At 49.0% G+C, this 22405-nt stretch overlaps 4 protein-coding genes across 5 annotated transcripts in view; 2 read left to right on the plus strand and 2 right to left on the minus strand.

The window, feature by feature from the left end:
- Positions 1-22405, plus strand: part of ZNF71 (zinc finger protein 71) — a 192131-nt gene that overhangs the window by 26662 nt on the left and 143064 nt on the right. The window lies entirely within an intron of this gene.
- On the minus strand, positions 1256-5932 carry LOC121484680. Its single transcript, XM_041744198.1, has 5 exons — positions 5773-5932; positions 3325-3558; positions 2250-2329; positions 1752-1878; positions 1256-1386 (listed from the first exon to the last, which is right to left on the minus strand). Exons 1-5 carry the CDS (start codon positions 5930-5932, stop codon positions 1256-1258), a joined length of 732 nt encoding a protein of 243 aa, XP_041600132.1.
- LOC121484684 lies at positions 5176-21674 on the minus strand. Its single transcript, XM_041744206.1, has 6 exons — positions 21583-21674; positions 11889-12260; positions 9233-9333; positions 8158-8237; positions 7660-7786; positions 5176-7294 (listed from the first exon to the last, which is right to left on the minus strand). The coding sequence occupies exons 1-6, from the start codon at positions 21672-21674 to the stop codon at positions 7164-7166; spliced, it is 903 nt and encodes a 300-aa protein (XP_041600140.1). The 3' UTR covers positions 5176-7163.
- Positions 10331-22405, plus strand: part of SMIM17 (small integral membrane protein 17) — a 28124-nt gene continuing 16049 nt past the window's right edge. The window contains exons 1-2 of one of the 2 annotated variants that reach the window (XM_041743786.1): positions 10331-11991; positions 18102-18172. The gene's annotated coding sequence lies outside the window, so the exon portion shown is untranslated. The remainder of the gene's footprint in view (positions 11992-18101; positions 18173-22405) is intronic. The other variant, XM_041743785.1, reaches the window with a different exon arrangement.

The raw sequence follows: 22405 nt of genomic DNA on the forward strand, positions 1-22405 counted from the left end.
GTTGCCGGTGTGGATGCGGCCATGCTACACCAGCGTGGCCTTGCGCATAAAGGCCTTGCCGCACATGTCACAATGGAAGGGCCTCTCATCACTGTGGATGACTTGATGCTGGAAAAGGAAGTACACCCTCCAGAAGCTGCGCCTGCACTCACTGCAGCGGTAGGGCTTCTCACCTGTGTGGATCTGCAGGTGGATAGGTGCGCCTTCTAGCTGAAGGCCTTGCTGCAGTCCTGGCAGCGAAAGGGCCTCTCTCCGGTGTACATCCACCGGTGCACTGTCAGGTAGCCCTTTTGGCTGTAGGCCTTGCCGCAGGCACTGCTCCAGAATGGCCGCTTGCCCATGTGGCTGCGCTGGTGCACCACGAGCTGCACATCTGGCTGAAGGCCTTGCCACAGTCGGCGCAGCGGAAGGGTCTCTCACTGCTGTGGATCCTCTTGTGCAGGATCAGCACGCAGGGCTTGCTGAAGCGCTTCCCACGCTATGGGCACAGGTACGCGCGCTCACTGGTGCGTGCCTTCTGGTGCTCCACCAGGGTCATGCTCTGTGTGAATGCCTTGCCGCGTTCACTTGAAGGACCCTTGCCAGCGTGTGTGCGGTGGTGGTTGACCAGGTCGGATTTCTTTCGGAAGGCCTTCCCACACACGTGGCACGCATGGGGCTGGGCGCCCATGGGGGCCCGCTGGTGCCCGAGCAGGGACGAGCTTTTGCTGAAGTGCTTGTCACACACATTGCACGCCAAGGGCTTCTCCCCAGTGTGGATATGCTGGTGGTCCACCAGGCTGGTGACAGAGCTGAAGACCCTGCTGCAGTCGCCGCACCTGTAGGGCCACTTGCTGGTGTGTGTGCACTGGACCAGCTGCATGTTCTGCATGAAGGCCCAGCCACACTGGGCGTAGTGGTAGGGGCGCTTGCTCGTGTGGATGCACCGGTGCACTGTGAAGTTGGCACGCTGGCTAAAGGCCTTGCCACACTCAGCGCATGTAAATGGCTTCTCCCCCAAGTGTATGCGTGGGTGCACGCTGAGCCTGGCATTCCCGCCGAAGCGCCTCCTGCACTGGCTGCACGCAAATGGCTTGTTCGGGCGTGCGTGTGCTGGTGCTGTGCCAGGTCGGCCCGCTGCGCGATGGTCTCCCTGCACTCGCTGCACACACAGGGCTCCGCACCGCCAGGGGCTCCGTGGGGACCCTCCCAGTCCAGGGGCCACTGGTCGCCACTGCGGGAGGCACCCTCTTCTGAAATTCCCTGGCTGGTCTTCTCAGGGCTGTTCTGTAGTGGCCCTTCCTGCCGCCCCCTCGGCCTCTCCCATCTCGGCCAGGGCCAACCCAGGAGGCTCTCCTGCAGGCACGGCTGCCTCTGGGATGTCCCTGTCAGGCCAGGATTCCAAATCTGAAAGAGACCCAAAACACAAAAGTCATCCATGTAGGCTGCTCCCAGAGTTGGGAGAGCTGGGGGTGGGGAGCTGGAAAAGCAAACAGAAGCCCCCTCAAGCACTTCCCAAGAGTCCTAGGGTAGGCCTGGTGGACCCACTGTGGACTGCATGTCCACATTCATCCTCCCACCCATTCATATGGTGAAATCCTAACCCCCAGATGATGAGACTAGAAGGTAGATAGAGCCCTCCTAGATGAGATTAGTGCCTTCATAAAAGGCACCCCAGAAAGGTCCCCTGACCTTGCCTCCATGCAGGACACATGGAGAAGGTACTGGCCCTGAGCCAGGAAGAGGGCCCTCCCCAGAATGGTTGGTCTTACCCAGTGAGCTCAGGTTCTGGAAGTTCTCCAGCATGACGTCACGGTACAGATCTCTCTGAGTTGGTTCCAGCTGCTGCCACTCCTCCTGGGTGAAGTCCACAGCCACATCTTTGAAGGTCACTAGGCCCTACAACCACAAAGTCATCTGATCCATCCAGGGAGCTGGCTTCAGTGTATCATCCCAGGGAAGACTGTCTACATACCAGCACAGCACAGGGCACATAGTAGGTACTCAAAAAATATCAGCTGAGATGATGATGACTATTATTATTACAGGGCTGGAGTTTGAGGCTGGGTTAGAGTCCCTGAGGCCATCCCTGGGTTTGATGATTTTTTATGAGGACACACGGACTCAACATAAAATCATACTGTGGCTGTCCTCCCCAGGTGATGGAGAGATGGGCCCTGGAGGGGACTCAGGCAGCCAGGGGCTCATTTAACTCTCTGGCCACCCAGCCTGAGCATCCATGAGGAGGGCAAGGGGACGTCACTACTCACCAGGGCCTCATCAGCCAGCAGCTGGGTGGCCATTCCTTCACTGTCCAAGGTGATGGGGGCCTGGTGGCTGAGTCTGGGGGCTGATGGGGTGAGGTGGAGCCAGAGAGAGAAAGAGAAGGACAGTGAGGGACCAAGCCTTGCTCTGCCTCTGGGATGTGCACATACACACCCATGTGTACACCCTCCCACCCCCTTCTCATCCACAGAAGCACACAGACACAGCAGCCACAGTATGTGGGCTCACACTACCCAGACATTGGCAGAGTGGCAGAAGTGGACAGTGGAGATATCTCTCCCAGGCAGGATCAGACCAGCCCCACTCTGCCCAGGCATCCCCACCATCTCTGACCCAGCTCGTGGGGCTCTGGAGAGAACCCACACCTTCTACACAACTCCTTTGACATTTGTCACCCTGGGCTGAATTGTGAGACTACTGGAGCCAGATACCTGGTTCAGATCTCAGCTCTGCCACTTACCCACTGTGTATCTTTGGGCAAGTGACTTAACTTCTCTGTGCCTCAGTTCTGTCATCTGGAAACTGAGGATAAGGTACCCATCTCACAGGGTCGTTACAAGATTTCAGCAGGTGAGTATAAGTAAATCCCTTAAAATCTCATGTGCCATGTGGTAAAAATATAGAAATGTTTTAATTTTTTAAAAATATATATTTTTTAAGTAGTCTCTACACCCAACATGGGCATTGAACTCAACAACCCTAGGACCAAGAGTCGCATGCTCTACTGGCTGAGCCAGCCAGGAACCCCTGTTTTAATTTTATTTTATTATCACCATCTGCATATATAACATCCCCCTACCCCACTAAACAGATTCCTGTTATTAGCCTCTATCCCAGGACTCTGCATAGGATTTGGTCTACAACAAGCCTCCCTGTTCTATTCTGCTCAAATACACATAACATAAAGTTTATCACTGTGTGAACAGACTGTTATCCATTCATCTGCTGGTGGACACTTGGGTTGTTTCTCCCGTTTGGACATTGGGAGTAATGCTGCTGTGAATATGCACGGTCAAGTGTTTATTTCAGTCCTTGTTTTCAGTTCACTGGGGTGTATACCTGAGTGGAATCGCTGGGTCATGTGGAAATTCTGGGTTCGACTTATCAAAGAACCACCAAACTGATTTTCCACAGCAATCGGCTTTAAATTAGAAGAAACTCTGGAAAACAAAAGTGGAGGAGACCAGGGTCTTTTAGGTCCTCTGGGGCTACAGGGTCTCAGAACCTGCATTTTTAACTGGTCCTCTTCCATTACCAGGGACCCTGATATGGCTCCCGCTCCCTCTTCAAACTCTTGTGATCACAAACCCCAATCTGTAAAACAAAACAAAACAAACAAACAAACAAACAAACAAAAAAACAACGAAAAAAAACTGAGCCCAGGCAGCAAAGTCTGGGTCTTCCTTTCTTTTCTTCCTTTTTCTTTTTAAAATTTTATTTATTTATTTATGAGAGACAGGCAGAGACATAGGCAGAAGCAGCAGGCTCCCTGTAGGAGGCTGCTGCAGGACTCGATCCCAGGACCCCAGGATCACGACCTGAGCCAAAGGCAGACGCTCAACCACTGAGCCACCCAGGCATTCCAATAGTGTTCTATTATTATCATTAATAAAATATTTATTAAGAACTAGTAACCAGACTATTATTATCTCACTGTTCTGATGGAGGAAACAGGCTCAGGGGGTCAGAACTGGACAGGCCACACAAACCACGTGTTGGGGGAGAAGCCGACTAGACCCCTGGCCAGTAGCCTGTGTAGCGCGGCTGGCAGTGTGAGCAGGTTGGCTTCAGGGTTGGCAGATCGTGGGTTCTGTTGCATCCCCACACATATGAGGTGGTGATAGCTGAGCTCCCTTGGGGCCTCCTTGTCTATTAAACATGGATGAATGGAGCCTCACCTCCCACTCAGGGTGGAGGCGATGGGCAAGGTCACAGACCTGGGACCTTATTCCTCAAGGTCAATTTGAAGGAGGACAGGTTTATGGGGGCTTGTGGTGCTGCTCCTGGAGGGGGGTGGGGATCCAGAGGATGGTGAAGGGAAGGGCAAGTGGCAAAGGCTTGGCCATTTCTGAACATATCCCTCTCTCTACAGGTGAGGGGTAGCCCTTGTCCCCCCACCCCCAGATGTGGTGGGGGAAATTCGGTCTCTGACAGGACTGCTGTGTCCCCAGACCAACTTTACATGAAGTAAAGGGTTGCTGGCCCTCCCTGCCACACAAACAAGGCACAGGTGGGTGCTCAGTTAATGCTTGCCACTACCATGTAGACACTAGTTATCATATAAAATGTCAAATTTCTAGCCATTTGGGGATGTCATAGATTGAATATGTCCACCCCTCCTCCCCCAGAATTTTATGTTGAAATCCTAATACCCAGGAACTTCAAAATGCGACTGTATTTGGAGACAGGGCTTTAAAGGGATCATTGTGGTTAAATGAGGTCATGTGCGTGGACCTTAATCCTATGGCTGGTGTCCTCATAAGGAGAGAAAGCACCAAGGGCTCACATGGGCATGGAGGGACCCCACCATGCAAAGCAGCACTGGGAGGGCTGCCATCTATAAGCCAAGGAGAGAAGCCTCAGGAGAAACCAACCCTGTGGATACCTCGATCTCAGAATTCCAGAGCTGTAGGAGAACAGATTGCTGTTGGCTAAGTCCCTCGGTCTGTGGTGTTTTGCCAGAGCAGCGAGAGCAAACCAGTACAGTGAACACAGGGATCTACAAAAAGCTCCCATTGGGCAAACTTTCCTTGCATGAGACACCCAGTCCTGCTGCACACAAGCAGCCACTGAACAGAGAATCACATTTACTCTATTCTCGATTAAGTGCCAGGTACACAGACAGCTGGTGGGAATCAGGACCAATGGCAGCAGCTGGTCTGGCCCACAGGAGGGCATAGAGATGAAGAAGTGAAGTCATCCCATCTCAGAATCCCGCCACTTGATGTGGAGGAGCCCACCCAGAGAGGACCGGGGAAGGAGACAGTGAGACCAAGCAGGGACCCTGCCATAGTATGGTGAAAGAGAGTTCAGAGTTCCTACAGGTTACTCTTGGTTGATGTCCAGTGGTTGGTAAAATTTCTGTGAAGGCCTCAGTGGTCAATATTTTACCCTTTGTGGGCCAGAGGAGCTCTCTGTCTCATGCCCTTTTCATTTGATCTTAACAACCGTTCCAAAAGGTAAAATCCATTCTTGCCTTGTAGGTCATGCAAAGGCAGGTCTTCTGGCTCTGTGGGTTGTGGCTTCTCAACTCCTGGTCTGATCTCTTCCCTTGGATTAGCCAATTCAAGGTGGTGACAGCAGAGCATGAAACACATGGTCATCTTATGAGGTCGCATGGGTTATGCACCCATAAGGCAGGCCCTGCTGTCACGTATCCTCGCCAGGTTCTCAGGAATGTGGCATCAGCCTCAGAGGCATCCCTTAGGATCCCTAAGTCAAGTCTAAAGAGAAAGAAGGCTGGCACTTGGCCATGAGGCCTATCACCCGGGCTCAGCTGTTGGGTACCTGAGGGGAAGGCCTTCTCCCCAGCTGCCCGGCCACATGGGTCTTCTGGTGACACGTGAGGTTCGTGATGTGCCCAAAGGTCTTGCTGCAGGCCTGGTGCCAGAAGGCCTTGCTGCACTGCCACATGAATAGGGCTTGTTGCCGGTGTGGATGCGGCCATGCTACACCAGCGTGGCCTTGCGCATAAAGGCCTTGCCGCACATGTCACAATGGAAGGGCCTCTCATCACTGTGGATGACTTGATGCTGGAAAAGGAAGTACACCCTCCAGAAGCTGCGCCTGCACTCACTGCAGCGGTAGGGCTTCTCACCTGTGTGGATCTGCAGGTGGATAGGTGCGCCTTCTAGCTGAAGGCCTTGCTGCAGTCCTGGCAGCGAAAGGGCCTCTCTCCGGTGTACATCCACTGGTGCACTGTCAGGTAGCCCTTTTGGCTGTAGGCCTTGCCGCAGGCACTGCTCCAGAATGGCCGCTTGCCCATGTGGCTGCGCTGGTGCACCACGAGCTGCACATCTGGCTGAAGGCCTTGCCACAGTCGGCGCAGCGGAAGGGTCTCTCACTGCTGTGGATCCTCTTGTGCAGGATCAGCACGCAGGGCTTGCTGAAGCGCTTCCCACGCTATGGGCACAGGTACGCGCGCTCACTGGTGCGTGCCTTCTGGTGCTCCACCAGGGTCATGCTCTGTGTGAATGCCTTGCCGCGTTCACTTGAAGGACCCTTGCCAGCGTGTGTGCGGTGGTGGTTGACCAGGTCGGATTTCTTTCGGAAGGCCTTCCCACACACCTGGCACGCATGGGGCTGGGCGCCCATGGGGGCCCGCTGGTGCCCGAGCAGGGACGAGCTTTTGCTGAAGTGCTTGTCACACACATTGCACGCCAAGGGCTTCTCCCCAGTGTGGATATGCTGGTGGTCCACCAGGCTGGTGACAGAGCTGAAGACCCTGCTGCAGTCGCCGCACCTGTAGGGCCACTTGCTGGTGTGTGTGCACTGGACCAGCTGCATGTTCTGCATGAAGGCCCAGCCACACTGGGCGTAGTGGTAGGGGCGCTTGCTCGTGTGGATGCACCGGTGCACTGTGAAGTTGGCACGCTGGCTAAAGGCCTTGCCACACTCAGCGCATGTAAATGGCTTCTCCCCCAAGTGTATGCGTGGGTGCACGCTGAGCCTGGCATTCCCGCCGAAGCGCCTCCTGCACTGGCTGCACGCAAATGGCTTGTTCGGGCGTGCGTGTGCTGGTGCTGTGCCAGGTCGGCCCGCTGCGCGATGGTCTCCCTGCACTCGCTGCACACACAGGGCTCCGCACCGCCAGGGGCTCCGTGGGGACCCTCCCAGTCCAGGGGCCACTGGTCGCCACTGCGGGAGGCACCCCCTTCTGAAATTCCTGGCTGGTATTCTCAGGGCTGTTCTGTAGTGGCCCTTCCTGCCGCCCCCTCGGCCTCTCCCATCTCGGCCAGGGCCAACCCAGGAGGCTCTCCTGCAGGCACGGCTGCCTCTGGGATGTCCCTGTCAGGCCAGGATTCCAAATCTGAAAGAGACCCAAAACACAAAAGTCATCCATGTAGGCTGCTCCCAGAGTTGGGAGAGCTGGGGGTGGGGAGCTGGAAAAGCAAACAGAAGCCCCCTCAAGCACTTCCCAAGAGTCCTAGGGTAGGCCTGGTGGACCCACTGTGGACTGCATGTCCACATTCATCCTCCCACCCATTCATATGGTGAAATCCTAACCCCCAGATGATGAGACTAGAAGGTAGATAGAGCCCTCCTAGATGAGATTAGTGCCTTCATAAAAGGTACCCCAGAAAGGTCCCCTGACCTTGCCTCCATGCAGGACACATGGAGAAGGTACTGGCCCTGAGCCAGGAAGAGGGCCCTCCCCAGAATGGTTGGTCTTACCCAGTGAGCTCAGGTTCTGGAAGTTCTCCAGCATGACGTCACGGTACAGATCTCTCTGAGTTGGCTCCAGCTGCTGCCACTCCTCCTGGGTGAAGTCCACAGCCACATCTTTGAAGGTCACTAGGCCCTACAACCACAAAGTCATCTGATCCATCCAGGGAGCTGGCTTCAGTGTATCATCCCAGGGAAGACTGTCTACATACCAGCACAGCACAGGGCACATAGTAGGTACTCAAAAAATATCAGCTGAGATGATGATGACTATTATTATTACAGGGCTGGAGTTTGAGGCTGGGTTAGAGTCCCTGAGGCCATCCCTGGGTTTGATGATTTTTTATGAGGACACACGGACTCAACATAAAATCATACTGTGGCTGTCCTCCCCAGGTGATGGAGAGATGGGCCCTGGAGGGGACTCAGGCAGCCAGGGGCTCATTTAACTCTCTGGCCACCCAGCCTGAGCATCCATGAGGAGGGCAAGGGGACGTCACTACTCACCAGGGCCTCATCAGCCAGCAGCTGGGTGGCCATTCCTTCACTGTCCAAGGTGATGGGGGCCTGGTGGCTGAGTCTGGGGGCTGATGGGGTGAGGTGGAGCCAGAGAGAGAAAGAGAAGGACAGTGAGGGACCAAGCCTTGCTCTGCCTCTGGGATGTGCACATACACACCCATGTGTACACCCTCCCACCCCCTTCTCATCCACAGAAGCACACAGACACAGCAGCCACAGTATGTGGGCTCACACTACCCAGACATTGGCAGAGTGGCAGAAGTGGACAGTGGAGATATCTCTCCCAGGCAGGATCAGACCAGCCCCACTCTGCCCAGGCATCCCCACCATCTCTGACCCAGCTCGTGGGGCTCTGGAGAGAACCCACACCTTCTACACAACTCCTTTGACATTTGTCACCCTGGGCTGAATTGTGAGACTACTGGAGCCAGATACCTGGTTCAGATCTCAGCTCTGCCACTTACCCACTGTGTATCTTTGGGCAAGTGACTTAACTTCTCTGTGCCTCAGTTCTGTCATCTGGAAACTGAGGATAAGGTACCCATCTCACAGGGTCGTTACAAGATTTCAGCAGGTGAGTATAAGTAAATCCCTTAAAATCTCATGTGCCATGTGGTAAAAATATAGAAATGTTTTAATTTTTTAAAAATATATATTTTTTAAGTAGTCTCTACACCCAACATGGGCATTGAACTCAACAACCCTAGGACCAAGAGTCGCATGCTCTACTGGCTGAGCCAGCCAGGAACCCCTGTTTTAATTTTATTTTATTATCACCATCTGCATATATAACATCCCCCTACCCCACTAAACAGATTCCTGTTATTAGCCTCTATCCCAGGACTCTGCATAGGATTTGGTCTACAACAAGCCTCCCTGTTCTATTCTGCTCAAATACACATAACATAAAGTTTATCACTGTGTGAACAGACTGTTATCCATTCATCTGCTGGTGGACACTTGGGTTGTTTCTCCCGTTTGGACATTGGGAGTAATGCTGCTGTGAATATGCACGGTCAAGTGTTTATTTCAGTCCTTGTTTTCAGTTCACTGGGGTGTATACCTGAGTGGAATCGCTGGGTCATGTGGAAATTCTGGGTTCGACTTATCAAAGAACCACCAAACTGATTTTCCACAGCAATCGGCTTTAAATTAGAAGAAACTCTGGAAAACAAAAGTGGAGGAGACCAGGGTCTTTTAGGTCCTCTGGGGCTACAGGGTCTCAGAACCTGCATTTTTAACTGGTCCTCTTCCATTACCAGGGACCCTGATATGGCTCCCGCTCCCTCTTCAAACTCTTGTGATCACAAACCCCAATCTGTAAAACAAAACAAAACAAACAAACAAACAAACAAAAAAACAACGAAAAAAAACTGAGCCCAGGCAGCAAAGTCTGGGTCTTCCTTTCTTTTCTTCCTTTTTCTTTTTAACATTTTATTTATTTATTTGAGAGAGAGAGAAAAGGAGAGAGATTGGCAGGGGGAGGGGCAGAGGGAGGAGGAGACTCCCCACTGAGCAGGGAGCCTGATGAGGGACTCAATCCCAGGACCCCAGGACCATGACCTGAGCCAAAGGCAGACACTTAACCTACTGAGCCACCCAGGCGCCCCTGGGTGTTTATTTCTAAATGATATACAAGTACCACAGCATAAAACATGGTATATTATGAAACAAAATAGAGACTGTATCTGTGTATAAAATGTGTATAAAATATACTCTATATGTATAATACTAAATACCAAATATACAGGTGTATAAGGTACACACACACAAATATATGATATTTACAAGTATATAAGGTGCACACATACTCTAAAGACAATATTACTATAGGTATCCATGAGACATAATCACACAGTAAATCCCATATATGCACATATATGAGGTATATGTGAACTGATATACATGACGTGTATATAAGAAATATAGGTAATAAATAGCATATATACATTATATGTAGTCCAATCACACACTAAATACCACATATACCTATATATGTGACCTTATTATTCTGTGTGCTATGGTACCAAATACCATATATACCTGTATGTGGCATGTAATCAAGCACAATAACCATTATATACACATGTATAAGATAGATGTAAACTGATTATACATGTATCATTGTTCTGAATACCATACGCATAGGCATATAAACAGGTGAACATACAACAAATACCACATAAACGTGTATATAAGGTGTATAAATACTACCATATATACTTGTAAATAAGGTGCATATACTAAATACTGCATATACATTTATATAAGGTGCATATGTACACACACATTAAATACCATAATTACACTAATACATGTAACTACACCAATACTGTATATTTGGGTATTCCACTAAATACCGAATTCGGGGGGCACCTGAGTGGCTCAGTGGTTGAGCGTCTGCCTGTGGCTCAGGTCATGATCTCTGCCTCTCTATCTCTCATGAATAAATAAATAAGATCTATAAATACATACATACATACATACTGTATTTCAAGAACTCCTTATCTAAGGAAAAAAATCTGCCAATTAAACCACAACATACCATCAGTGGTAAGACACACCCTAATTTTGGAAATGTATAAAATAGGGGGGAAATGTGAAAAAATGCATCTTAAAGTTGAAATGCTCTTCCTGCTCATAGTGAAACGAGCGGTGAACACAAGCTGTACCACATTCTGGTTTCATCCCACTGCGTGGCCTGGCACAGCCCATGTCCGATGGAGACCACTGTCCTGACAGTGCAGACCGCAGGTCCAGGCTGCCTGGGCTGGACTCCCTGCCTGTCGCTCCCTAGCTGTGTGCCAGGGAGGGTCACTTAACCTGTTTGCTCATCTGGAAGGTGCGGGACCCAAGACCCCTACTTTGTAGGGCTGTTGTGAGCTGGTACCCACATAGGGCTTCCTAAGTGTGGTTATTAAATTGCACTAACCCTCCCACCACTGGGGGGGGGGGTGCTCTTTTCACTTTTGTGCCTCAGTTTCTTTTTATTTTATTTATTCATGAGAGACAGAGAGAAGCAGAGACATAGGCAGAGGGAGAAGCAGGCTCTCTGCGGGGAGCCCAATGTGGGACTCGATCCTAGCACCGCCAGGATCACAATCCCAGCCAAAGGCAAACGCTCAACCACTGAGCCACCCAGACGCCCCCCTACCAGTACTTCTCTTAATCCTTCTTTCCTTAGAGGATACCTGGACCTCCAGTACCATGTTAATCTGTAGCAGCAATACTGGATGTTACTGTCCTATTCTTAGTATCAAAGTGAGAGCATCAGGTAGAGGGAGAAGCTGGCTCCCTGAGCAGAGCCCTATGCGGGACTCGATCTAAGACCCCGGGATCACGACCTGACCCAAAGGCAGACACTCCACCACTGAGCCACTCAGGTGCCCCTTGTGCCTCAGTTTCCACATCCGCAAACCCGGGGATGTTCTAGTGCGGAGGGAACCGGCTCCCGGAGGCTTCAGCGAGGTCCTGCGGCGTCTGTCGGGGTTTCGCAGCGTCCGCACCAGCACCGCCCGGAGCTCCAGAAGCCCCGCCCCGGATCCGGGCCGGTCTTCCCCGGGCGGCTGCACCCCCGAGGAGCGCAGGGCGCCGCCAGTAAAGCGGGAGGGGGATCCCGCTCGGTGGGGCGATGATCCCCGCTCGGTGGGGCTCTGACTCCCGCACGAAGCAAGTGGACGCCCGGAAACTGCCGGCGGCGGCGCTGCCGTTACTATTACCTAAACAACAGCGACAACGAGAGCAGCTCCGGCGGCCGGAGCCCAGCGCGCCGCCCCGGCACAGCGGCACCCGCAGACCCACTGTCCGGGCGGGAAAAGTGAGGTATGCAGGGGCGGCGGGATTCACAGCCCCTTCCGCGCCCCTCTGGCGGTCCAGGGTGCGTAGTCCTGCCCCCACGACGAAAGCCTGGAGGACCATCGAACCCGGCGGGCGGCACCCACTCACCGGCGGTCACGTAGCCGCGGCAGCCGAGCTCCGGCCACGGTCGGTCCCGCTCGGTCTGCGCCTGCGCGCCTCGCCACTCCCGCCCACGTCCCGCGGCACCACGCCCCCTCCGCGCTCCCGCAAGCCTCCGCTGGCAACAGGGGGACCTAGGAGAGGAGGAGGGCGGAGATGGGGTTGGGGGAGGAGCTTGGAGGGAGGAGGGGAAAGGGAAGGAGGAAAGGGAGGGATGAGGGGTAGGGGCTTGGATGGAGGAGGGGAGGGAGAGGATGGGGGAGGGGCTTGGAGGAGGGAGGAGGGAAAATAGTGAGGGATTTGGATGGAGGAAGGGAGGGAGGGGCTTGGAGGGAGGGGAGGGGATTGGAGGAAGGAGGGGAGGAATTTGGAGGGAGGAGGGGAGGGGGAAGAAAGAAGAGGGGAGGCGGTGGGGGGACTGGAGGGAGGAGTGGGGAGAGGATGGGGGAGGGGCTTCGATGGAGGGAGGAGGGAGAAGGGAAGATAGGGATGGGAGGCGGGGTGGGGCTTGGGACTTGGAGGGGTGGGAGGAGGGGAGGTGCAGAGAACTTGAAGTGGGGAGGAAGGGATTTAGGATGGAGGGAAAGAAGGAGGGAAGGGAGCATAGGAAGACAGGATGAGGAAGGAAGGGGTAGCAGGAAGGACAGGGTAGGAGGACAGCTGTAGGAAAGCAGAGAGGAGGGGAGGTGGGGTAGGAAGGAGGAAGAGTGAGGGGAGGGGCACGGGGAGGAATGGGTAGTAGAGGAATGGGAGCAGAGTGGGAGGAGGTGATGGCGGGGCAGCAGAAAAGGGGCCTGGGGAGGAGCAAGGAGGAGGAGTGAGAGGTGTAGAGAAGCAGGGGAGGAGGGGGGAAAAGGGGTACGAGGAAGATGAGGGCATGAAGAAATGAAGGAAGGGGATAGCCTCAACAACACTGGAAAGAACTAGAAGGTGATGGGTGAGAACTGGGTAGGAGCAGGGTCTCTGGCCGCAGGTTCGCCTGGTTCAGGTCTCAGCCAGGTGTCCTAGGACCTCTCAGCCTCGGATTTCTCACCTGTAAGGAGGTTGTGAGGAGGGAAACCTAGCCTGTAGGGTTGCCCTATGGGTTACACGAAGTAATTCCCACTGAGTTCTTCGAGAGGACCCGCTAGCACAGCGCTGTCCTGAGGACCTTCCTGTGCTGGTGGAAATGTTCTCTAACCCATGCTGTCGGAGCAGGTGGCCCCTAGCTGCAGGTGGCCAGTGTGGCCGCAGCACTAGATTTTTAGTTGCACTGTATTTTAATTAATATAAAGTTTCATGGTTCTACGTGGCTCCTGGTTGCTGCATTCAACAGTGCAGCTCTAAAGCCTTATTATTTTTATTATATGTACTAAGCTTCTCTTGCATTTTATAACAGTAACAATAGCAATACTGCACTTCTTGGTGTTTGTTTATTTATTTGTTTATTTATTTATTTATTTATTTTTTGTTTATTTATTTATTTATTGGTATTTATTAAGTGCCAGGGACTGTTGTTCTAAGCACTCAGCATGGATTAACTCTTTGGAGCTTCACCATTTATCTCTGAGGTGTGCCCTCTTATGGTTTATCTAGATTACTACCATCACTTACTGAGTGTGTACTATGTGCCAGGCCCCCTGAGAGACTTTCAATACCCATATAATGTCATTTAACTGCAGGAGGAGGAGGAGGAGGAGGAGGAGAAGGCTTAGGTGTAATGAATTTGGGAAAGGCCACAGGACAGGGTCAGCAAGACGTAGATAGCGTGTGGTTGTGTTTTTGTCTCTACTTGGATCTAAGCTAGAAAATGCAGGAACTAGGGATTCCTGGATGGCTCAGCGGTTAAGTGTCTGCCTTTGGCTCAGAGCGTGATCCTGGAGTCCTGGGATCAAGTCCCACATCAGACTCCCTGCATGGAGCTTGCCTGCTTCTCCCTCTGCCTATGTCTCTGCCTCTCTCTCTGTGTGTGTGTCTCTCATGAATAAATAAATAAAATCTTTAAAATAAGTAATTAAGTAAATAAATTAATAAAATCCTGGAGCTTGCAGAGAAGGGATGGGCAGAGCAGAATTCACCTGCCCTGGAGGCTCCACCCACTGCCCAAGGGGCACCTGAGTGGTCCTACACTACCTCTTCCTAAGAACTGCTTTGTTCTACTTTGTTTTGTTTTGTTTTTCATTGTTTGTTTCTCTTCTCTGCCCCCTGCCTGCCTTTCCATTTTCTTTTTAAGTTTTTTCTTTTTGGATATTAAAAATGACACACTTTTTTTTTTTTTGGTAGCACCTGCTATCAAGAATTGGACTCTGTTTTCCCATTCCTTGAATCTGTGCTGTATGTGTGGCTTGCCTTGACCAGTAGAATATGGCAGAAATGATGCTATAGGATTTTGCAAATTAGATCTTCTGATTCTGTCACCAATTCCAGTACATGGTTCCCCCCCTCCCCACACACACACACCAGCAAGCAATTCTCTGACTAGCTAGCTGGCTGTTGGAGACCCTATCTACCTGGAGATAGTATCATTTTGAAATAGCTAACTGGTACACCTTCCCAAAGTAATTTCTCTGTTGTCACTCCCACTGCCAATGTATTAGAATGCCTGTCTTAGTTACTGCCCCACCCATTATGGGCAGTTGCCATGAGCTCCTAAATTTGGGATCTTAACCACATGGAATAAGGTTTAAATGTGTTTGGGGGATGTGAAGACTGCTAATGTTCCCCAATATCTTGTCTCCACTTCTTCCAGGTGCTAGACCCCCTACGTTTTAGCTGAGTTTCCCAGACTCCCCCACAGCTAGGTGTGGCCTTGTGACTATTCTGACAGGTGCCTCTGGCAGCCCCAGGTGAGAGCTTCCAGGCAGTGCACAGGTGTATTCACATTCTGGGTTTGTCACTCCCTTGTTAAGGAACCTTGGGAAAGTGACTTAATTTCTGTACAGCTTAGTTTCCTCATCTGTACAGTGAGGTAGGGAATAGTATCTACCTTAGAGTGGTGTTGTGAAGGACAAACGGAGTTGTACAGTGAAGCATTTAGAGCAGATCTTGGCACATAGGTTCTCTTCCATGTGGTCATTATCACTATAATAATTTTATTATCACCTCCTAAGACTGATATGAGGTTTGAGTGCAACCCTCCTCTATGCCTATTACCAGGACAAGCCTCCCTAGTGTTTATTGATCTCCCAAGACCAGGGAGAAATATTAGGAGGGAATTATATCCATCTGCCTACCCCCACTTACCCCTACCAGCACCACCACTCCAGGATAGATCGATGGATTTCATCATGGACACTCATTCGCCCTGTAGATGCTTCCCAAAGCATGAAGATTTGTAGGAGGATGTTGTGCCCAAGATTGCAAATATGAGAAAACCACCAAGGAGCCAACACTGATGCAAGTACACGAGGGTTTATTAGCAAGCTTGAGCTTGGGTCCAAGTATACCCGACACAGCAGAGCAGGGACTTGGACCCTGAGGTGGGTTACAGCTCGTTTTTATGGGCTGGTCTAGGGGTAAGGTGGGGTTTTTCAGTAAGGGTTGGGGTGTGAGAGTCTCCAGTAAAGAGGTCTCACAAGCTCTTGCTTCCTTATTCTGATAAGGGCATGCTTTGTGATTTTGCCTGTAGCCGGGGTAAGGTAGAGTTCAGTACCTGGTCATAGTGGCCTGGTCACAGTGGCCTGAGATGCCTACCAAAGCTACAATGGCTGTACTTGTGCCAATGTTAAACTTGAATGGTCCTAATTTTCTCAGTCTCCACAGAGGAATCTTTCTTTTGCCCAAGTTTCTTTAAAGAACTGCCTACCAGGATGTGGATGTTTATTTATAGATGATCACCTGCTTCACAGAAAGGGTGAGAGGTAGTGAAGATGTGGAGGAGGAGAGACAGGTGTGAAGGCAGGTGTGAAGCTGGCATTTTTTCACTGCTGAATTTAATGTAGCACAGAGTGGTTGGTGTGAGTGGAAGTGTGTGGAAAGGGGGAGGAGATAATTGAGTCAAGAAGGAGCCTGAGATGTTTTTCTCTTCTTTTCCCCTTAGCAGCGGGAGAGAGGTCATCTAAGAAATAAGAAAGTGGATACCTAATATAGAAAAATACTTAGATCTCCTACATCTGCTCATAAGCAGAAATCTCAAGGGACAAGAAGCTTCAGGGTGAGCAGGGAATCATTCATCGGCAAATATCTGAGCACCTCCTCTGTGCCAGACACTGTTCTAGGACCTGGGAGTCCAGCAGGGAGCAAACCAAAGCCCCTTGTCTTAGGGAGCCACTAGTGTGCTAATTTCTGAGTGTGAACAGAGGTAATGAGGTGAAGAGGAGGGGAGGCTGCTTCAGCTTTGGAGTCAGGGAGGATCTCTCTAAGAAGGTGACATTACAGCAGAGCTCTGATTAGCAAATATACATAATAGTAAGTAGTACCATTTCTGTACAGGTTATTAATCTCTTGAGATGCTTCTGCAGAAGTTGGTAACTAGTTGATGGGAGGTCTCTGACTCTGCTGCCTTGTCCTGTCCTACAGATCACCAAAAGGTGATCTAGCTATCAGTGATTAAAATACTTACACTAGCTCCTACTGCTGTGCAGATTGCTGATTTATTGAAATTCTTCAGTGAGAGAGACAGAACAGAGGTCCCTACCCTATCGTATCTGAAACTGGGACCCTCATGGTTCCTTTCAAAAGAGTGATGATGAAATTATATAAGCCTACAGGGTAGCATAGGAACTAAGAGTGTGCCTCCTAGGTATTTACCACTCAGATTTTTTTTCATCATGTAGGTACATGATTTTGATTTTAAAAAGTAGGTTTTTAAAAGATTTATTTATTTATTTTTAGAGAGAGACCAAGCAAGCAGTTGGGGGGCGGGGGGAGGCAGGGGAGAGAGTGTCCTAAGCAGACTCCATGCCGAGCACCAAACCTGACTTAAAAATAATTTTAAGGGATGCTTGTGTGGCTCAGTGGTTGAGCGTCTGCCTTCGGTTCAGGTCATGATCCCAGGGTCCTGAGATCAAGTCCCACATCGGGCTCCCTGCAGAGAGCCTGCTTTTCCCTCTGCCTGTGTCTCTGCCTCTCTCTCTGTCTCTCATGAATAAACAAATAAAATCTTTAAAAAATAATTTTAAGCCACCATACATCTCATGTTGACATTGCCTTCAATTCTTTTTTTCATTTTATCCTAATCCTTTAACAATTTACCTACTTCTGTATTTTATTTCTCATTATTCACTGAAGAGCTTATTTGATACAAAACTCAAAGGGGCAAAAGAATATATGACAAGAAAAAAAAAAGAATATATGACAAGAAAGCAAGTTTCTCCCTGCCTTCCAACCCTGGGTTCTCTTCTGGCAACCATTACTTGGGAGCCTTCAAGAGCTGTTTTCCATGTGCATATACACATACACCTCTCATCTCTTCAGATCCTAACAGGGCCAGCAAAGAAGGGAATCAAATGCTAGGACTTTCTTTCCCTTAGCTGGTGGTCTGCATCTGAGAGAGGGTCCCCTGTGGCAATCAATCATCTCTCCCAGATGGAAAGAAAAGACAGATTGGCTGCCCAAGAATGGATCCGGGATCCTCTCTGGGGGAAGAGGACTGCTGTGAAGACCCGGACCAAGACTGAACACAGTAGATACAGTCAGCCATGCCCTGTTCCCCCCTCCTCTCGGGAATGTGCAATCCTGAGGGTGAAACTGAGGAGGAGAGAGATCTCCCCTGGTGTTGAAGAACTCCAAAAATAGTCTGCCCCATGGAGCAGGACAGGGGTGGGTTTTAAAGCCAGGCTCTCAGGTCTGAATCACAAGTCTGCGATTTACTGGCTGTGTGAGCCAGGTGACTCAGTTGAATAGCTATCAGAAGGTGTTGAGAATCAGGGGTGAGCAAGGCCATTCAAATTCCATCTGTTGGAGGGAGACTCACCTTCTCTGAATCCCTTTTTAAATAGTATTATTTTATTTCATTTCTGGACAGTTAATAAATAAAAACATTTTCTTTGTTAAAGGTCAAAACAAACTGATAGAGCAAGACTTCCTGCTGATCTCACTTCATCAATCCCAGCCCTCTGCTCTAGAGGTGAGTAACTTGCAGATTTGGGGTGCACTGGAGGGTGCTTTTCCTTCTCAAGTACATATGTGTCTGTGCCCATAGAAATAGATGCAGCTTTTATGTGCATATCTAGGAATGCATTGATTCTGAGCCTCACTTTCCTTATCCATAGAACAAGCTGGGCTAATATTACTCATGTCATAATTACAATGCCAAATGTATATAAACCTTTTAATATGATATATACACTATTATTACTTAACAAGTTGTAATAATTATATCTATGTATCATATTTCTTTGATGCTAAGATGCACTTTTAATTTTTTTTTACAACATTCTAACATCTCTGACATTGAAGTATGCCTTTATATTGTCAATATCTTTGAATTTTAGGATTTTAACTTTTTATTTTATAAGCTATACATGTAGAAACAAAACTGTCACATTCATGGCATATCCTAGTCAGTAAGAGAAATTAGTTTGCACTCTAAGATTAACCAAATAGAACCCGGCCTCCCTGTCTAGTCCTGATCCCCACATAATAAAACACTTCCTGAAACCCTATAATCCAGGGTAAAAAAAAAAAAACCTTAATTCCCAAGTTCTGCCATGCTGAGACTTGAAGATATGTCTTCTGGCTGTGATAGTCATTTAACAAAATTACTGGTTTTTCATCATGAATGAAAAATGAAACCTTGATCATTGGTAATCTTGTGTGCCTTTTCTTAACACCATTCATGTTTTAAATTTGGCATACCTTTATATACACATCTATGCATCCATAGAAAATATCTGACATTGTTTTATATGTTGGTGGGTTTTCTTATGAGTGATGTCAGACTGCATCTGGTTTTTCAACTGACTATTTTCTTTTTTTTTAATTTTTTTATTATTATTTATGATAGCCACACATAGAGAGAGAGAGAGGCAGAGACACAGGCAGAGGGAGAAGCAGGCTCCATGCACCGGGAGCCCAATGTGGGATTCGATCCCGGGTCTCCAGGATCGCGCCCTGGGCCAAAGGCAGGCGCTAAACCGCTGCGCCACCCAGGGATCCCTCAACTGACTATTTTCTATGCAGTAATGTGTATTTAAGATCTTTCCATATCAGCCCACAAAGATCTATTTTGTTCTTTAAAATGAGTATAACAGCATTACCCAACTGATAGCATGGAGGAGGGCACATATTTCTCTAAGCAGACTTGGCAATTCTGCCATTTTTCTGTTTCTCTCCATACCCCCCAAGTGCCTACTTCAGGGTTTTAGGTGACTAGGTGAATTCTCTCACTTCAATCATCCATCTTTTCCCCTGCTCCCCTGTAGCATAAACTGAGAAATTTTCAGTAGTAGCAAAATAAGATCTTTGGTGACAGATTGCCCTGGGTTAAATCCTGGCTGTTTACAAGTGGAATTTGTGTCTTTTCCAAGAGATCTGAGGCTCCCAAATGATCACTCTCTGGAAAGAACCTTCATATCTGCTAGTTGGGGGAAGGACCACCATAATTAAATGCAGCCACATAGTGGGATTAATTCCTTCTGGTTGTTTAAAAAAATAAGTAGATTCTTTCCCTTGTGGGATGATCCTTGCAAACAGGATTCCTTGCTTAATGCCACAGCCCTGTCTTCTGGGCCACAGCCACGGGACCACAATGGGGAACAACAAATCAACTGTCTATGAATGGCCTCATGGCAGCGTTTTGGTCAATAAGGACTCCATGATCTTAGATGACTCACCTGGGCAGACCATAGGCTGCATTGAGCCTATTGATGTGTTGGTTCAGTTCACTCATCTTCTTTTTAACTTAATGAGTTAACATAATTGAGATATTGGGGTATTTTGTGTTTACAAACATCACTTTTCATTCATTCAACCCTTAAAAAAAGCCATTCATAGAACATCCAGTATGTGTCAAACAATGTTCTAAAGGCTAGAAGCTCAAGGATGAATTAGAAACACACAGTCCCTACTATCCAGGAGTCTATATTTTAGAAGGTGAGGCAGACTTTAAGTAAGAAAAATATGTATATAATGTAATGAGCGCCAGCTTCTTTAGAGAATTTGGAATATCAAAACCCATCATGCCAACACCTTCATGAGAGAGAGAAGAGTAGGTAAGAGTCAGACATCAGTGACTCTAGCTGATCAAAGAGCTCATATCAGAGGCTCAAACCTTCCTGCCTCTTGAAAAGGTGTGGAAATCATTCTCTTAGGGGAAGAGGATATGCCTCAGGTATCCTGGATGTCCCCTGCAATGGCCAGCACATAGTGGGTGCTTTATGAATGTCTATCTATTGAGTGATAGAAGCATATATGGCTTCCCTGTTGACCAGATCTTTGGGAAAAACAAACATTCATTCATTCAGTCATTAATCCCACAGTGGGTAGATTTTATGCCAGGGACTCATTCTTGAAGACCTTGGACAATTCAAAACTCACATAATTTAAGACTAATTCTAATGAAAGTGGTTGCCATGTATCTGTACTAGCTAAAGTGATAGCATAATAACAAGCAGAGTTTACAATGGACATAACTGGTCACATTCAAAAGTATGAATTTTTAAAGAATTTTAAATTGTAAGTCTTCTCATTTCAAAAATGCCTCCAATGCTCATGATTTCAAATGTTTATAATTCAAGTTAGGATAAAATATAACCATGCTGTATTTATATTAATCTACAATAATATCCTTCTTGTGACCCCCACCTCACAACATAAAAACTAGATTCTTGCCAATAACTCATATATACTTATATATAACACTCCCTTGTTTCCACCCAGCCCAAGGTAACCATCAGCCTGAATCCTGGGCACCTTTTCTTTGTTTTCCTTTTTTTTTTTTTTTTAAAGATTTATTTATTTATTTATGACAGAGAGAGAGAGAGAGAGAGAGAGAGAGAGAGAGAGAGAGAGAGAGAGGCAGAGACACCGGAGGAGGGAGAAGCAGGCTCCATGCCAGAAGCCCGACACGGGACTCGATCCCAGGACTCCAGGATCGCGCCCTGGGCCAAAGGCAGGTGCTAAACCGCTGAGCTACCCAGGGATTCCCTGTTTCCTTTTTGTACATTTTCCTCTCAGAGATGCTTTGGAAACTCTGCGTTAGTAATTCCAGTCAGGTTGTAATCAGGCTCTGCTGTTCTAAGAGCCAAAGCTGCCTCCTAAAAATGATTCTGCTGTTTTTACCCTCATCTGCTTTCATCCCGTGCTCCCCAAAGCCCAGAGATCTTTGTTTCCAGGCAACAGCAGGACTTTCCACAGGCAGATGGGTTCTTTGAAAAAGAGGGGGAGAAAGGATGAGGGTGGCAAGAGGAGGAAATGGGCAGGCCTGGGGAGAGACAGAGAGAGAGGCATAGAGAGAGGCAGAGGGGTAGAGAGAGCTAGAGCCCTCTCTAGCTGGCCCGCCTAGCAATTCAGCACCACGGACAGCCCAGGCCTGACCGGTTCAGCACCGCGAACAGCGCCAGGAGCCCACTTCCGCCGCTGTCTCCGCTAGATGTGCTGTTCTGAGCATTCCTGGGCTCACTCCACATCCGTCATCCCCAGAGTGTCTGAATGCTGATATCTGGGTAACCAGCCTCTCTTGGCGTTAACCTCAAAAAAACACAGGCATATAATACTTTACATGCCCCAAAGAGGGAATTCTGGATTTTCTCACAGACAAAAAGAAAGTGAGACCTCCTCACTGCATTCACAGTAGGGCAGTTAGTTGCTCGGGCTTAAAGTCCAAAAGTCTTCCTTGATTCCTTCCTTTCCCCTGCCTCTCACATACTGCCCATCAGTGAGTCCTCTCAGCTCCATCTCTAGAGTGTATTCTGAATCTGTCCCACTGCTCTTCACCCCAACTGCCACCACGTCATCCAGGCCATCATCATGTTTTGCCTGGTTTATTGTAACAGCCTCCTAACTGATCTCTCCATTTTACCTGTAGCCCCTTCTAGAGTTTTCCCTATACAACAGTGTCAGTTATGCTTTGAAAATGTAAATTGATTATATCACACCCTTCCTCAATGCCCTTCCATAGTTTCCCAATGCACCTACAATAACATTCAAAGATGTTGCTGTGGCTTTTAAGACCCTAGATGGCTTCTCTAATCCTATCTCTCATTAGTTTTTCCCTTGCCCGACCACTCTGCTGACACTGGCTTCCTTCTTTTTCCTCAGGGCCTTTGCACCTGCTATTCTTTCTGCCATGAATTCTTGCATCACCAGTTCCTTTTCACCTTTTGGGTCTTATTTCAAAATGCCACCTTTTCAGAAAGAC

This window comes from Vulpes lagopus, chromosome 2 (assembly GCF_018345385.1).
Source record: "Vulpes lagopus strain Blue_001 chromosome 2, ASM1834538v1, whole genome shotgun sequence".
NCBI lineage: Eukaryota > Metazoa > Chordata > Mammalia > Carnivora > Canidae > Vulpes > Vulpes lagopus.